Source organism: Balearica regulorum, chromosome 10 (genome assembly GCF_011004875.1).
Source record: "Balearica regulorum gibbericeps isolate bBalReg1 chromosome 10, bBalReg1.pri, whole genome shotgun sequence".
In the NCBI taxonomy this organism is placed as follows: domain Eukaryota; kingdom Metazoa; phylum Chordata; class Aves; order Gruiformes; family Gruidae; genus Balearica; species Balearica regulorum.
This window is the reverse complement of record NC_046193.1, coordinates 4,228,502-4,247,167: the sequence shown is the minus strand read 5'-3', so window position 1 is coordinate 4,247,167 and position 18,666 is coordinate 4,228,502. Positions and strand designations below refer to the sequence as shown.

At 34.5% G+C, this 18,666-nt stretch overlaps 2 protein-coding genes across 4 annotated transcripts in view; one reads left to right on the top strand and one right to left on the bottom strand.

The window, feature by feature from the left end:
* Nucleotides 1-18,666, bottom strand: part of CENPP (centromere protein P) — a 149,828-nt gene that overhangs the window by 66,752 nt on the left and 64,410 nt on the right. The window lies entirely within an intron of this gene.
* ASPN (asporin) lies at nucleotides 1,629-18,390 on the top strand. 2 transcript variants are annotated; one of them, XM_075762775.1, is made up of 10 exons: nucleotides 1,718-1,944; nucleotides 5,687-5,730; nucleotides 6,671-6,716; nucleotides 7,624-7,894; nucleotides 9,761-9,873; nucleotides 12,021-12,234; nucleotides 12,574-12,684; nucleotides 15,048-15,141; nucleotides 16,465-16,603; nucleotides 17,849-18,390. In XM_075762775.1, the coding sequence occupies exons 4-10, from the start codon at nucleotides 7,648-7,650 to the stop codon at nucleotides 18,044-18,046; spliced, it is 1,116 nt and encodes a 371-aa protein (XP_075618890.1). In that variant the 5' UTR covers nucleotides 1,718-1,944; nucleotides 5,687-5,730; nucleotides 6,671-6,716; nucleotides 7,624-7,647; the 3' UTR covers nucleotides 18,047-18,390. The 2 variants fall into 2 exon arrangements, with proteins under 2 accessions (XP_010308270.1, XP_075618890.1); XM_010309968.2 differs by lacking the exon at nucleotides 5,687-5,730 and having other exon boundaries at nucleotides 1,629-1,944.

The window sequence follows — 18,666 nt, the reverse complement described above, 5'->3', positions numbered from 1 at the left end:
TACTGATACTATACATTTTACAAAATATATAGGTAATCTAGTATAAGATAAGTTTGTGGCATTTTTTCCAGATACTACCACTCCATGTGTCAGCAATATGTAGCATGGCTATGACAAACTTTATATACACAGGAATGTGTTCCTATCACCAGAATCAACTAAAAAGATAAAATAATTTTTTTTTAAAAAAAAAAAGTATTTATCCAAATTTGAGATGTTGGCTAAACATCAGGAACAGGGAGCACTGCTGCAAAACAAGGTTCAGCTGAAATTGCTGATTCAACACTTCACTGCTGGAAGAAGAAGTGAAAAAGAAGAAACCAGTACATTTATATGACAATCCTCAGGCCCTGCTCTCTTCTATTAAGGAGCCAAGAAAGTGTTGGAGGTTTTTTAAACAGAAATTTAATACAAATTCGCTCAAGTAAATGCATCCAAACCAATCTATTCAAAACACAGGGGAGTGTTTGCCTAGGAAACTTTGGTTTCTAAATGCAGGCAAGAGAATGCAGATATATGCAATTTGATATTTCAAAAAAGTTTAAGATCATTCTTCAGATTTTTACATGGGAATGTGATTGCTTTTGAAACTGTAATTTTATTCCTTGGGAAAAGCGATAGGGAAAATCTTTTTCATCATTCATCTACGCTACTGGAACTGGAACACATGCAAAAACAATGCAGCAGGTAACACAAGCCTTATCTTGTTTGATATGACAGCACCAAAGTTTTAATTTTTGGCATAGTATCTTTTTCTTCCTAAAGAAAGTAACAGTAGAAAAAATAACTGATATGCAACTGAAACCATCATTTTGCAAACACCACCATGTTACGTGCGTATTAATAAATAAATAAATAAATAAATCCAGGCTACTTTTCTGCAGCAAGACCAGACTCTTAGAGAAAGGAGCTAATTAAAGAAACAGATGAAGTCAGATGTTCGTGGAATTGGATAGATAAAAATGACTGTCAATTTAAAGACACAAACTGTTACGTTGAAACTCTTGCCTTAGGTAAACTTATTTTGTCATACATTTCTGAGGTATATATAAACAGGCAGCCTACTCAAGGTAAACAAAGAATAACCCAGTTTCTACATATTGTGATTTGAAGGTCAGTACAAACAACACAACTCAGTCCCAATTCTCAAAAGCTTTATTTTAAGCTCACAACTTCAATCCTTAACATAGAACATTGCAAATATTGTCTCTATTTTAAATAAAAGACACACTTAATTTCTCATTCACAAGAGAAATAAATTAACTATATTGACTAATAAAATCTGATCTACATTTTACATTCTTGAACCATCTTCCCCAGCCAGATAGCTGTCTATGGAAAGCAAGAGGTAGTATTTATACATAACTACACAACAAAGTCCTGATTTTATAACCTTAGAAAGGTTTGGTAACATGCTGATCGCTATAGGCTACTGGTTTACTCTGCCACTGGCTAAGATTTCATACTTTTATTCAAGTCACATTTTTTAAAGAAAACTGGCTAATGAAATCCTAAACAAGAAGTGTGATTCCATAGCAGGAATGACCTGAAACATACTTCACTGTACTTCCAATGGCCTGATGTCAACTATTATTAAACTACAGGTTTTACAAAGTCTTCCACTAGACGTCTAGAGTTAAGCCAGAAGTTTTGGCTGTAATACAGGCAGTGATGAAAAACATATGAGTGGTAACAAGTCGCCTTAATATCATTCGTCAGTACTAAGATGGGCTAATCTGAAGCAGCACTTTACTCTGGTATCACCCACGGTGCCAGGAGGATCAAGAAGTTTGGAAGTGGAATTTTTCTTTATATTTACTTTCCATTTCACAGAACTCAATCTAACTTCCTTTTTCTATATTTATTTTTAATATGAAATAACTGGACATAAAGATCTCAGGTGGATTATCACAGTGCTTCCGGAAGAACTATCAAACTTGCAAGGTATGTCCAGTTTGAATACCTATTCTATTTAAGTAGCAATAAAGATTAAGCAATAGATTGTCAGTCACTATATGTGCAGATTAATATTATCAGGTAATTTAGAGGTACCACTTTTTTAATAGAACATTTGAAAAATCTACTTTGCAGCTGAAATAATACTGTATTTACTACATCTGAGCTGCAAAGCAAAAAAAAAGCTACAGTCAATTATTCAACTATTAAAGACTTGTCAGAAAGACCTAACTGACAATAAAAAAAATTTCTTCAGTTACTACAATCTATGAAAATCTATCCTACATTTATAGCAGTTCTTATAGTTACAGCTCAGTGTCAACCTTCTGTAATTTGGTGTTAAGGTGGGTTTTTTTTAAAGTAGGTATCAGCAAAGTAATTAAAAAACACGAGAGAGCAAACTGTAGATGAGCTACAACATAAAAATGCTCATAGATGACATTCAGTAACACACAAGAGTCAAGCAGCGTTTTCCACACAAAGCAAACACTCTCTAAACATAACTGATTTTGTAAACATGCTATTCATTATTATACTACCTAACTTCAATATTGGACTATTTCTTAAGGCAGAATCATTTCTTCCGTAATCTTAATGACAAAAAAATTTCCTGTTTTTCTTAAGCAATTTAAGTAAATCAGTAGAGAAAGAGTTAAACATAAAGTCCTTTTATTTCTGGAATGGGACAATGACTAATAGAACCAGAACTATTTTTAAATATAGCTTTCAAAACAGCTATGGTCTTGCCTTTCTTTGGACAAAATCTGTGCACAGTGCAATGATTTGTGTTATTAATGAACACAGGGATTTTTCTTTGCCTCTGTAAAGACCACCACTGTATCATTTAAACATTTCCTTTTCAGAAACAATGCCATAGGAAATTCACCTCCGTACACTGGTAACAGAAATGATTTCTAAACATAATTTAGAGTCTTTTTAAGTCTTAAAACTTTATCTGTTAACTCCTTCAGTGTCATAACTGGTAAGACAACAAAGACCACATGCTGCAGGGCTGGCATGCAACTGCCAAGGACTCCAGATTTTTTTAATTATTATCATTTTGCATTATGCACACATCCCATACTAACAACTTCTATCCTCACAGAAAGTGTTTTTCTTCCCATAATCTATGTTTAGAATTTTCATGTCACAGAACTACTGCACACTTATGTGGGAATTTCCCACACAATCTATAAAAGGTTTTAATCATATTAAGATACTATGACATCACCTGCGTTTAACTAGTTATAAATAATAAATATCCTAAACCAATAGTGGAAAAAGTTCATGTCTTCCACATGCTGTTTGGCAATATGAGTTTTGGTAAAGATCACCACATTCGTGAGGATAAGTATGTCCCAAACAATTAGTAGAGTGATTTTAAGATTGTTACATACTTCAGGAAAGAAAGTCAGCCTTTCCAGCATCTCTACATGTAAAATGTAAGCTCCACATTCAGTTCACTTTGGCCTGGCTAGTGTTCCAGTGGAAAGGTGTTATTCAGAAGCTTTTTGTACTGCAGGAAAAGTAGGATTGCTATAAAGAATGTGTAATGAAGAAGTATGTGAGCCCTCCTTGAATTTGCTACACTCTTTCTCAAACTCATCTTCAATGTTCTGGTCTGTAAGAATGAAACTGGACAAGGCCAGACTTTGCCCAAGCAACAATCATCTGTTCAGGGCACTATTCAACAGAACACCTGAGCCTGTCTACCAGCATGCATAAGTCAAGAATGGCTGTTCCTTTCTCCTTCCATTCAACGTTCCGCCCCCCTAAACCAAGCTGTTCCACCCACTCCTTTGTGCTGGCTTTGATACTCTGACTGATTCAGTCTGTTCACTCAGAAAGAATGTGTTGGGTTTTTTTTTTTCCCTTGGTCACATTAGCTTTATGCTGGTTGAGTGAGTTCAATCAGCTCAGAGAACAGCCTGAGCAGAAAAGCTGGTATGAGAGAACTGAAAGTATGTGCCTGGGAGCAGAACCAGCCTCAGTGGCAGCAGCAGACCATTAGTACAGCTGCATTAATGAACTGTACTTTCTGAAACAATTAAATATTGCATAAAATTCTCATGATAAAATAATTAACATATTTCCAGAAAGATCACTAGGATCTTGGATTTTAGGCTTTAATTTTCTTTTAATTCTCTTACTCCTGAAGTTTAAGCACACAGAAAGTTTGTACAAGTTCTTTGAGATGAGCTGCAGGGTCAGAGCACTTCTACAGAGATATATCAACATCTATTTACTGGGAAACTTAAAACCCCAGCCAGGAAAAATAATTAAAAGCCTCCATAAAATCCAGTTCTTTGGAATCCATTCTTTAGCAGTTCTTTGGAATCCATTCTTTGGTAGTTCTTTGGTCAATGTAAACCTAGAGTCAAACTTGATTACCACCTCTAACTACAAAGCCAATTAGCAATAAGGATTTCCTAATGGCAAAATGGGAAAATGAAGCAAGGGCTTTTTCTCTTTCCAAAACCAAACAAATATATAAAAAAAAAAAACAACCCACACCCAAAAAAACCCAAAACAAAACCCATCATCACAACTCAGGCTTGCTTCTGTAAAGGGACTTGTTTTCAAGAGATTTAACTCACAGGACTAACATGTGTTGTCAATGACAGACTTTAGCACTACTTTTCTAGCACTGTTTGTGAACAACGCGTGTTTTTCAAGAGTTCAAATCAGCCAGTACTCCAATCATAGCTTCAACCTTTTCATAGTTCGAAATCATAATTAGTTTTTTGAATACCTTGAAAGGAAATATGCAGTCCATTTGCTACAGGTGAAAGTGTGGAAACAGATTTTTAAATTGTTTCATAATACAACTTCCTAGCACCATATCCAGAGGAACATTTCAGGAACATACGTGAAAAAGTACAACAAAACTATACATCCAGTGTCTACCACAAATAGTCCCAAGATATTCAAGCACTGGAACAGGCTGCCCAGGGAAGTGGTTGAGTCACCATCCCTGGAGGTATTTAAAAGATATGTAGATGTGGCCCACAGGGACATGGTTTAGTGGTGGACTTGGAAGTGCTGGGTTAATGGTTGGACTCGATGATCTTAAAGGTCTTTTCCAGCAAAAATGATTCTATGGTACATGCTACAACACTTGATACCCTACATGCAGAAATGGTACAACACTACTGAATAAAGCACAGAGTGTTTTGTCACTTAATATCTAAGCAGCCAGGGGAAGAAGACCAGCCTGAGTGTCCATCTGTGAACACCCATCCATTAAAGCACTTGCCCAAGAATAGGAAGAACTCAGAAGTCTGAAAGGCTTCAAAGTCCTCATCTCCTAATTAATGGTATGACTAAAGTATTCAACATTTTGATTGTTTTGCTGAAGCTGAAATACAAGATTGAAAGTGCCAAATATTCCAAAGGTGTACAAGCCAGACCTGACCACAATTCTTTGCAAACAAACAAATATACGTTCCACATCTTGTTCCCAGCACTGTTTATATTCAAAGTGTCTTTCAGGAAAACACGTTGTATAGGATTGCAAGTACAACTATAAAAAGGAGCATTGAAAGACAACATTATTTTGAACACAAAGGAAAATATATGGGAAAAATATATGGGATGATTTTTTTAAGAGATTGTTAAATCAGTAAAGGTACACACTCTACTGAAACTGGAAGATTACAATAAATATCAAACTTACAGTTATATGCTGCATACCTACAAGACACAAAGTATATTGTACTTCTGTTTTCAGACACATATTTGGAGGGGAGGAGTCACTGCATTCTTTTTGAAAGGGTGAGTTTTACATAGTCTAACTACTGTTAGCTTTTTTCTTTTTATACACTCTGAAACATACACAATTACAGTAGTAGCAATGTATGCAATACACAGCATTTTAATGCTGTTAAGAACCATATACAAGAAACATCAAAACAACCTTGTACGGAAAAAAAGAAATACAAGCAAAACCTCAGAATTTTAAATAAGTCAACACCCTTGTACAAACCAGTGTACTCCTTTTTCTGTGACTGAGGACCAATGACAAAATGCCTACATAAAGACACTTTACAGCTATAAACAGATCAGCAAGCGTTTAATTAGGTGATCAAACAAGAATTGACATCCATTTAATATTTCCCTAAAGAGGTCTATGATAGTCTAAATAGAAACATTTTTATAAACAGGATATGCATAATAAACTTTACAACAGCCCCTCTTAGTTTGCACAGTGCGCTGTAGGATCCAAACAACTCCCAGAAATGGGCTTCAGTGGGAACAATGTTGAGCTGGGAGTGGAATTTACAGTCTTTTCTCACAGAGTTGCAATTCTTACTATTTCTGTTTTCCTTTGTGTCTAATTTTATAGGACTATTTGGTCATAAAATAATCTTTATAATAAAACCAGAGTAGAAAATATCTAAGGGTTTTGACCTGCTGATCATCATTACTCAGGTAACACTCTATACTGTAGGACTGGACTCCTCGCTTTCCCAGTCAGGTGTGGCTAAAAGAAATCTGGTAAAATGAGAACTCAGAGAAGGGGAATGAAGTTGAATGAACAGCTGTAATGAGACAGAATCTGTCCAATTTTTCTAAAGACAAATCTACTTTTTAAGTCCTTTGTAACTTGTGTATTCTTCTCAGTAACATCAGAAAAAAAGAAATGTAGCGATCTGATATGGCGGTTTCTGCATTGAAGGTACTCTAGCCAATCCAACATCTTTCTGTCTTCCAGACTGAAGGACCTTCGATTACACAGGAAAGACACTTTCAAGTTACAGGTAATCTAGAAAGCTGATGGGGTTTATGGCATTAAATTCAAGTACAGCACATTTTGAGCTCCTTTCGAATATAGCTGGCTGCCTAGCTATCACGTACAGGCCCCAAGACAACAAAGCTGGTTGAAAAAAAAATGTTTATTGAAAAAATATGCACATAGAAGTATTGGTTTCCAACTTTTTTCTGGATGCAATTTAAGTTACTGATTTCAAGTGACACAGACCCATAACCTGCAAGCCCTTGTCAGGGAAAAGAGACCTCATCAAATACAAGTCATGTACAAATGTGCTTGCATTAAAATACAGAGGTGAATTTCTGTCAATAGCGATAATACTCAAATGTCTGAAATTTGGGAAAAGCTGTTGTCAGGACTGAAAACTCTTACCTATTTTTCCAGGTTAGAATAAGAAGTTTTTAATTGGAAGTGTTTAGGGAGTATCCTTATGAGCGCATTTTATGTATTGCTAATCAAGTATTTCCCGATTTTCTAGATACAAGCAATGCACGTAAGTCCATGTATCCCATTGAAAATATTTTTTCATTAAGAAGGAATAAAATAAACCAAATTTCAAGTTCTGGTAAAATTTGCTAGAAAAATTACACTTCAAAGCCTGAAGCAAATGATGATACTATTTTTTAAACTCAGCTAAAACACTTTTATATGGCATTAATGGCTGATGAATTATTTTAATAGTATTTATTATAACACATAATTTTATAAATATATTTTAAAGAAGATTTTAAATATTCTGCATTTTTCATGTACTAATTAAACCTTAATATTCATAACAGACCTTTTTTCAAGACCACAGACTGTAGCAGTAAGTGAAGTAAATACGTTTATTTGCTGTTTCACATTCACTGAGTCTTGCGTCTGGGGTTTTTTGTTTATTTACTTTCCTCTTCAAGATTGGCTATCCTGATTAAGAAGATATGAAAGAATACACACTCCTCCTCTTCTTGGCTTTGTGCTCTGCCAAACCTCTCATTGGTCCTTCATATTTTACACTAAAGAATATGATGCTCCAAGACATGGAAGAAGATGATGACGATGACGATGATGACAATTCTCTATTTCCAACCACTGAACCAATTATACCACTAATTCCTTTTGATCTGTTCCCAATATGTCCCTTTGGATGCCAGTGCTATGTGAGAGTTGTCCATTGCTCTGACCTAGGTAAGAATGAATTTATGTGTCTGTTCTCCACTGGACTCTCCTTTGGAGGATTTGCCTTTTAAAAGATGAATTCTACAGCTCCAGAACTTCTACACATACTAGTCATTTTCAAAAGGAGCTGACATTTTTTCAGTTAGGTTTGCATACCATATCTAATTCATATGCAGCAACAAATTTGTGTCCAGCACTTTTTACAACATAAATATTTTCCCAGTTCATGTGCATCAGTTTGGAAAACTCAAACTGCTATAGCCACTTTCCATTAGCAATGACTTCTATTGATAACAGCATAGAATGGAAAGTCATTTAGAATATGTAACAAATAACTCTAGAACTATTTAACTGAATAAATAGTTTATCCACTAAAACATCACAGAAGGCAAAAACGCTTATATTTACATTTTAGATTACACTTTCTCCTGTTTCATTTACTTTCATGAAGTTACATCCAAATAGAGGAGCACAAGTTTGCTGTATCTTCTGTTTGCATTAGACAAGCTATTAGTCTCCTCTCTCAAAAAAGACTATGGCTAAAGAAGTTCTGTACTTCATTTACAACTGACAAGAAAACATAAAAAAGAGGCCATAAATAAACCACAAGGAAGGTTAACACCAGCGCATAAATAAGACACAAACTATTTGCTCAGCTTAACTTTCATTAAAGTGCGCATCACTAATAACGTTTCAACTGAAGGCAAATCTGCTACTGTCAGTGTTGCAGATACATACTAGTCCCTAAATATGAATTCATTATTAATCTCTCCAATTTGAATTAGTATTCATTGAAGTTTTCCCACGTTTCAAGGCAATCAAAGGACTATGCTCCTGCCACTAGCACAGTGACAGTGACATGTATTCTCATCACAGCTCTGCCACCATCCTACACTTAATCCTAGACTCCTCATATGTCTTAGAAACACTGAGTCAATACATAAATTGCTGGGGTTTTTTAAATGTGTCATAATTAAGAAATCAAAATAAACTTTTGCTGACAGCAATAAGCTATGGTTATCGCATCTGGTTTACAGATTGCAAATCACTTTAAGTTCACACATAGAAAAAAACCCCTATTAAAAGACTTCGTCTTTAAATGACTGTAGCCTATTAATTATGGAATAACTGTTAACAAACTGGAGCAGCATTTAGCATTTGATGCATCAGCGTTTCCATTGAAAAGCAGGTAACTATCCCTTGCTAGACTCTTCTGCTGATTTGAGATCTCAGATGGCACGAGCTGACGTGGCTTTGTAACTGAACAGTGAACTGGACTGGGGGATTTATACAACTGGTAATTAAGTACTGGCAGTTGGAAGACCATCTTTTGCCACTTTTAACAAGAATACATTTCTCAGTCCTGATGTTATCTGTATGGCTATATAAGCAATGGTGCCCATACAAGGGAAAGGGCAGTGTAGAGGCAGAAAGGAGCATTCAAGCACTGAGCAGAGATCCCTTAAAGCCACTACAACAGCCCTGTTCCTCAATCCAGAGCCAGAACCAGAGCCCCAGATCCTCTGAGGGCTGCTTCCTCCAGGGACTGAAGCAGTTTCCCTGTAAAACAACCAACCTGCGCTCTGAGGCGGCTTATTTCCCACATGCAAGGAATCTGCAATGAGAACTCCACTCAAGCTTTTCATGGTCAGGGGTAGAAGCAGTTCCCCCTGAAACTATCCACGCCTTTTTGTCATACATTCTTACACAATTAGTTCCTCTCATTATCAAATATCCCCTTCTATCCTTTGCTTTATGGCTGTTCCTATTTTCCTTCCAATCATAATAATCAACAATCTTACTGTGTTTTGCTATTTAGCAGTTAATTTCTTTGGACTTCTATACAGGCACATCATGTTTCTGTTTATTTCACAGGTTTGACATCAATACCTCGAAACATTCCACCAGATACTCGTATGATTGATCTTCAAAACAATAAAATTAAAGAAGTCAAGGAAAATGATCTCCAAGGACTCACATCACTTTATGTAAGCTTGCTATTTTCCAAATTTGCATTCTTATTTAGCGATCTGAAATATTTTGATACTTTTAAAATACAAATGATTTTTTTCTTCTCCAACAGTATCCATAAAAATAGTCTAGCGCCTGCATATTTGACTAGTAAGAAGCAACTTTCCCTGAGCTTTAAGAACTACGCTACTTTCTACAACATCCAGAAAATGTACTATGTGTATCTCACCAAAAAGATTCTCAAGATTTATTCAGTCCTTAGTGTGCACAGAAACGCTCCCTACATTTTACAGGCTGCAAGACAAGTGCTCCTTTTTTATCTGCTTAGCTGTAAAATAGAAGAATAAACTTCATCTCACAGAACTAGAACGATATTTTCTGAGGGTATTTTCAAAAGCACGCAGCATACAACTGATACATATGCCACTGAAACTAATGTTACAAATCCAATCGACCTGAACAGAAAACAGACCAATGCTGAATTACTGAGAGAGTCATGTGCTTTACTACTATTTTTTAAGACACTCAAGTATGGACGTAGAGCCAGGCTATAAAAGAAGTATTGCTGGCAACTGATAAATCTGGATATTTACAGTACACAATATCTCTTTTTGTAATGAGTCTCAGAGGCCTCGGAAAGGAAGATTAAATCTCGTTTGGAATACTTATTTCCATAAGATGTCACTCTAGATCCAGTACCAACGAATACTGACAATTTTAAAATTTTCATTGTAAAAATGACAAATCTGTTCCAAAAGTTATAGCAAATTAATGACATTCTATTGCACATTAGAAAGACATGAAATACCCATCAAACTAATATAAACCAAATCCTTTTCAGTCATATTTGGTTTCTGAGCAAGAACTGAAAATTTACCAGATCTAAGTGTTTTTGAAGAGGCTTGTTAATTATTATGGGTTAAGCTAGCATAGAAAAAATAGGAACCATAAAACTTCATTATTTGCAACAAAGTGTTTCCAATTCCCCTTAAGTGTCCCGTGTCTGAGTACAGAATGGTCTTACCAGTAAGTTAGGGGTAAGCACACTAACTGTGGTTTATATTCAGTACAAAAAAATCTTGTAGAAACAAACCTCCAATGACTGAGAAAGTCACTGGAATACATCAGCAATCACCACATTATATATTAGAGTCACCACTTAATTAGGCGATAACTGAAAACTCTGAGCTGTTTTGCTTTTTCTCATCAGTTAATTTATGGCAAGGTCTAACAAAATCTTTTACTAAAAAGAAAGTTTACTTTACACAACTTGTCTGAGTATTAGTCTACTTAGCAACGGCACAGATGGTAACTTGGATTAGGAAGGAGCATTTCCTGTTTATTTCCTTAAGTTATCCCCATTTTTTTCTGGGGAAAAAGGGATTAATTCAGTTTTGCCCTACGGTTTTTTCCACAATTCCAGAGAGCAGATGACTTACCAACAGCTCAAAGAAGTAAAAAAGGAACAAAATTAATAGTCTAGATACAGAAATACAGAGGTGTGATTTGACAGGACAAATAATGTCAAATAACTCATATTTTGTAGTAACTTATTACAAGTTCTCTGATAACACACAGTAACCAAGAACAAAAAAAGTGTCCCAAAAAAAGGACCGGTGTACCGTATAGTCAAGAGAGAGACGTCAATTCACAGGAGCTGAAAAATTATGGCAAATAAGAAATAAATTTGTGTGTATATCAGTTGTATATAGAAATAAACTTCTAAGAAATTCAGATTAAAAACCTGACTTTTATTTTGCAGCATTATGCTGAAATAAAAGATGAAATCCTGAGTTTTGAGAATTTGTCTACATTAAGGAGCAACAACAATAAGAAAGAATATAACCCCCATACAATTCCACAAAATACATGAAGACAAATGTATTGTTTTGCCAATTCTTCTTATTATCATTGGTATCCTGTCAGCTCTGATTGTTTTTTCTCTACCTTCTGGTTGATGTTCCAGCTTCCAGGTTCTTTTTTGCTTTTCACAATCAAGTACAATGCCCAAAGTATACACAAAGTGCCAAAGTTTGGTGGGAAAATGAAATGTTTTATATACTTAATTGTTAAATTATGTATCAAATTAATGACTTAAAATTCACAATCATAACATCCCTGTATAGAGAAATTTTCTTTGTATTGCTCTTCCCATATTCCATAGGCACTGGCTTTGAACAACAATAAAATATCCAAGATTCATCCAAAAGCCTTTCAACCAACAAAGAAGCTACGACGACTGTATTTATCCCATAACCAGCTAACTGAGATTCCAACAAATTTACCAAAAACTTTAGCAGAGCTCAGAATTCATGCTAATAAGGTTAAGAAAATTCACAAGGATGCATTTAAAGGAATGACGTCTTTACATGTTTTAGGTAAGTCCAATTGAGTAGAAAAGAAAATGTCTTTATCAAAAATGTAACATATGTATAACTTTTGTTCAAACATTTCCCCAATGTGCAATTGCCTCCTTTAATTTCTGTGTGAAGTTGCTACATAAGTCAAGTTTCTGGTAACCCTGAAAGCCAAGTTACCCAGCCTTTAATCACTGAAAGCTGTGACTTCCACCCCTCAGAATAGGTAATCAATGCTAAACATTAATTAATGCTTAGAACATCAGAAGTCATAAAGAAAATGAAATCAGCTGTTTATAACTTAGTCTAACATACACACAATTCCTATGCTGTAAATACTTTTTTTCCCCCCTTGGACAGAAATGAGTGCAAATCCTCTTGACAATGATGGAATAGAGCCAGGGGCTTTTGAAGGAGTAAATATCTATCATATAAGAATTGCAGAAGCTAAATTAACTTCAATTCCTAAAGGTATGCTTTGTTTTACATTTTCTATTTTACTTACACCAGTATACTCCTAAATAAAATGCATTACCATCTACATGAATATTAAAATGTTGATAAATTCTGTTTTGTATTGGTCATTACTATCAAACCACCTCCTAACTTATTTTTCTTTTTGTACTTAGTATCCAATTCTACATCTCAAAAGTGTGCATGCACCTGCACACACGCTCGCTCTCCAGCCCCCTCTCCTGCCTTCTCCTTGTCAGGCAGTCCATTCCTCTGACAGAGTCATCCAGAGACTCTTCTCAGGAGGAACAACACGAAGAAAATGATAATACAACGTCACTTTGCATCAGCCTCTCAAAAATCCTTACAAAGAAAGGATAAACCTCCTGATATTTGAACTGGGTCATAAGGGATACAGAATTCCCACTTCCTTTATGCATTTAAAATGAACCCCCAAAATCTGTAACTTCAGTTTTGAATGTTTCAAGCGACTCAATAGCTCAAATATGTTCTGCATTATAACCACCTTAATGTAAAACCCAATACAGCATTTTATAAATCTTTTGATAGGGTTTGCTAAGTAAAATTTCATCTTAACATTTTAATTAAATTCAACATAACATACTACAAAATTAAATCACTCCTTCATATAAAACAATTAACTTGTGATTTGGAGGTAGCAATAAATGAAAACACTAACTTTACAAACCACTGACCAAACAAGCAGCATGAAGGAACTCAGTACAACGCTCTACCTCCTATTTCTGTAGGTCAACATAGTATTTAACCAAATTCTCATGATTTTCAACTGCTCAAAACTAGTAGCTAAGAGAAAAAGGGAGGAAACAAAACATAACACCGCATGTTGTATCATTCATTAACTTACAGGGAAACTAAATGTTGGCCCCTAAGATATTTAATTCTGGATCATTCAGATAAAGAACTTGTTTCTTATTAAATTTAATCCGTTCTTGCAGACAGATATATATGCAAAAGCATTCCTGTAGCAGACAACCCTAAAAAAAAATCCCAATAACAAACAAAACCAACTCACCTCAACTGTTCAGATCATTTTAAGATCTGAAACTATCTGGCTGCCTGTGGTAACCGTCCCTAACACAAAAAAAGGACTTTCTTCTAGTATCATCATAATATCACCTCCTGTCACTTAGCACAAAAAAAACACACATAAAATTATTCAGATTTTGTCTTTGTTATTGAGAAATCTCCTATAAGGAAACAATACAGCATGAGGTCCCACATACATAAACAAATCATAAACAAACAGGATTTCATGGTGAACACATTCTACGCAAATGGAAACTAAGTTTGTAGATCCTTCTGTCTGCAATTGCTATAATGACACAAAAATATTTTTAAAATGTAACTTATAAAATGCACTTAAAATCTAAAATGGACAGATGAGCAGTCTTCTAAATACCGTAACTCAGACACAAGCAGCACCCGTCAGAATTGTAAACTGGAAAAAAGCCCAAATGCACATACACTAAAACATGTCAACTGGCGTAAAGACAGATTGTAAAGCATATCCCTTCCTTCAGTATTGTAATGTTACAACAAATGGCAATGGCGATGGGAGCAGTGCTCCCCTAAGCCATAGTAGTAACAGAAATATGTGGTTGGCCTTGTTTGGTGTCAGGGTGCCATCTAGACAGATGCTAGTAAAACTGAACATAAGATCAGCATATAGAAATTCAAAAGCGTAGTTATCTTTCTCTGCCCTCACTAAAAGGATTTTGTAAAAAAGATTCTCCATCTCCTGATGCATTCACTGGCAGTTCTGATTTAGGACTATTTGGTACCAACATGAGAAAACAGTCTGTGTACCAGCAGGGGAAAGAACATACCAAATAGCTCATTTTGCTTAGAGAATTCTGAAAGCTTTCCTCCCAGATAACAAGTTAGGAGCTATAGCAGAACAATTGTTACATCATTTGGAAGAAAATACGTTTCTACAAAAACTGCCACAGGTTCCACAGGAGTAGGATTTTGACTACCAACTGTTAGGTAATTGCACATAACATGCAATTTACATCTTTAACAGGTTAACGAAAAGTAAATGAAAGCCAATATAAAGAAAGCTAGCAAAATTATATCAAATTTTGGAACTTTGAAGTCTTAACATTAGCATATGCATGTATTTTTTTAAAAAGTTACTGTTTTAACCAAATGTTGATGATTTATTTTTTGTAAAGTAACATACTTGTATCTAACAGCCATTTCTTTGATGTGGACAACCCCCCTCCAAGATTCTTCACCCCATCCTAAACACAGGAAAGAAGCTGCTTGGAATATAATAAATATTCCAACAAAAATAAGTTGGCTGATTTTTCTCATACTGTGTGTTTGGTTTTCATCAGAATTGCCCTCCAGTCTACTAGAACTTCACTTAGATGACAATAAGATCACAGCAATCGAACTTGAAGATTTTAACCGGTATAAAGATCTTCAAAGGTAAAATTCCCACGCAGAATTCTTTTATTTGATGAAAGGTCAGACCTGGTAGGATCTCTTTGAGATCTTGTCTTTGAGATTTGATACTTCTCTTTTTAATGGGAGAAAAGAGAATTAAAAATTTTAAGTGTTTTAGTAAGAACTGCTGTAAATAAGACCAAACTTAAAACAAACCAAATATTAAAATAGAACAGACTATTTCAGTTTTGAGTTGCCTTTCTTGCAACTAAATTTATAGGATTTAAGAGTCATAATGGCTTTTTAATCCCAGAGAAGGTCTAAGTGTACTGGAAGGAGACCCTCCATACACATACCAAAATAAAACATAAAAGATATGGCATGAAAAGGGAAATTTGAGACTTGTTTATACAAACATATGGAAAAATTCAGAAATTATAAGATAAGATCAATTCATCTCACTAGCCTGAGAGAAATACAGTAGCTGTTAAAGGAAACAACTTGACAACCATTTCCAACTGTGATGGGGTTTAAAGAAAAAGAAAAAATGCATGTTTCTGAGGAATGGGTCACTGACGTAGGACAAAAGGAGGAACTTCTTTCTGTAAAGCTCAGTTAAGTACCCTGACAATATGGCTGAGCAGCACTGAATTTTCGATTTGGTAATAGCAACTATTATCAAAGAGGAACTACTAAACTGCGTTTAAATACCAACTTCAGTTTCTGAAGAAATTAAGAAAAAAGAAAAAGGGGATTGCAGGACGTGTGGAAAGAGCAACTCCAAACTGACCTGTGCCTTCGGCTTCTGAATCATCTTCCCAGCAGTACAGGCTGAAGTCTTATAGCAAAAAATCTAACTAAGGTCTAAATTAAGGAAAATATGGAAGTAGGAAAGAAGGTAGTCCTGCTTATTTTAAAGTTTTTGACTAAGCTATATATATAACTGTTTCTTTATAAGACTCTCTCTTTTCTGGCTATTTATTAGAGCAATACTTTTTATTACTGTGAGTATACTTTGTAGCTATACCTCTTGATAAAAGGGCATGATTTCTTTTACAAGTAGATTGGTTGATATTTATCATTTTAAATCTTGCCACTGAAAGTAGAAAAACTGGACAATTGCTCACATCAGGCTAGTTGCTGTCCTTTAAGTGGAGATTAAATTAAGAAAAAAAAAATTGTTAGATCAATGATGGGTTTTTTTCCTATCAGAGGTAAGACTTCATCACCTTTCCCCAGTTCTTTTTTCCCGATGTCTACTTCTGTGTATTTCAATCTTTTTTAAAAAAAAAAAAAAGTATGCTCCTCAATGCTGTTGTGAATCTCAATTAATCTTTTATTAAATGTTCTGTGTACCATTTCTAGGCTAGGCCTTGGGAATAATAAAATCAAAGATGTGGAAAATGGAAGTTTTGCCAACATACCAAGTATACGTGAAATCCATCTTGAAAAAAATAAGCTCAAGAAAGTTCCTCCTGGATTACCCCAACTGAAATATCTGCAGGTCATATATTAAACTTAATAGAAATACGAGTTATTTGACTTTCACACTGCCATACTGATTAGGACATAATTAAAAAGCATACTTAACTGTCACATATATTTTGACATGACTCTCATACTAGGAAAACCTGAAATCATACACGTACTTGAAGAAATAAATAAGATCAAACAGCAGGAACTCTTTGTAGGAGGAGAAAAAAAAAAAAAAACAAACCCCCAAAAAAACCGAAAACCCAGAAAACTACCTGCTACACCTAGAAAATGTTTTCAGAAAGTTTGTTACAGATTTATAATAGTTTCCATATTAACAAGCCAGAGTGGAAATTCTTCCATTCCTATGCTGAAAAACCTTAAATCCAAAGAAAATTATTTATGAGGCTGAACTGATGAGATAAGATTTTAATATTTGTATATAGAACTAGATAAATTCTGCAATAAAATGCTTTCAAAACACACTTCTTTCCAGAATTCTGGAATAGCAATTAAAATCAAATGTTTTATAAGTTGACATATACCTTAGGATATAGGGCAGAACAAAGCTTGGGAAAACATGAAGAAATGCATAGATGACAGAGCACATAATAAGCTGTTTGGTAAAAGCTTTTACCTCTGAAATATTTCTTTCCACTTCTCATTTCACTTGCAATTAAAGGAAAATATTTTTTTACATATATATATATAAACCCAAACGTCAACTTACAATGTAATGTAAAATTAGATACACAAACAAAAGAATTCTTTTGTCAATGTACACTATTTTACTTAACAAATTCTAAACTCTACTATCACAAGCCTCTTTAAAAAAAAAAAGTACATTAGCATTAGACATATCTGTTCCTATAACCATACTGACAAATGTCTTCTAATATCAACTTTTCTAGAGACTACTTTTTAAAATATATTAAAGCACTGAAAGAGTGGGAGAATATAATATTGCATCATTATAATTCTTACTATAAGAGAATATAAAACTGCATTTTAGGAGAATGTTGCATTAGAATAGAGTCAAATTATACTGACAAAATATCATAGAATTTTTTTTTTTTTTTTTTTTGGTTGAAGAGACTGTGGCAGGAGGGAGACATTTTTTAAAGATTTAACACAAATTTTTAATTCCTGTTACTATTAAGGTGTGCATCCAACTGATCTTATAGGAAGCCTCAGTTATCTATATGCCAATGAATGTTTAGATATTTTTACCATTTACATACTAACTATTATACTTTACTGTTTCTTATTGCTGCAGGTAGTCTTCCTTCATTCTAATCACATTGCAAAACTGGGAGTGAATGATTTCTGCCCAACAGGAGGAAGAAAGAAGAAAGCACTATACAGCGGCATAAGCCTCTTCAATAATCCTGTAAAGTACTGGGAGGTTCAGCCTTCAACTTTCCGTTGCATTTTAGCCAGAAACAGTGTGCAACTTGGAAATTTCCTCAACTGATACCGAAGTTGGTCATTTCAAAAAGCGACTTGTCCAAATCAGTTCTACAATACTTGAAATTTTCAGGAAAATGTCAATTTTACACTATTTTACCAGTTTACAAAGTATTTACTATTTCAGAGACAATTAATTGGAAACAATACGTTAGTAGGATCCATTGTATTATTTGACAATGTTCAACCTACACCTGAATAATTTAAACAAAAGCCTTTATATCTTACGGAAGACTCTTGGAAGTGGAACTGGAAACTGTATTTGATGTTTCCTATTATAGATGTTAAATTCTTTACTTAAATCACATAGTTTTGACATATTCTTTCTTTCAAATAAATTCTAAAAATCAAGTGGAAGTGTCTTTTTCCACAGTAAGGACCTTTTCCTCTGCCAAAAAGTTTTGTAAGAAAAGTGGCAAAAAAAATTATCAGACTTCAGGAACAACTTCTTGTGCCATTTTTGGTAATCGGCAAAGATACCATAAAAAGGTATTGTGAGGTCTTTTGTCTCTAAAATAGAACATATTTTTATAATCTATTAAGTGAGATAAAGGCGGGTTTCATATCAAGAACACACAAAAAAACCTTTAAAATTTTTTTTTGTTTTTTTCTTGCAACTTTAAGAGG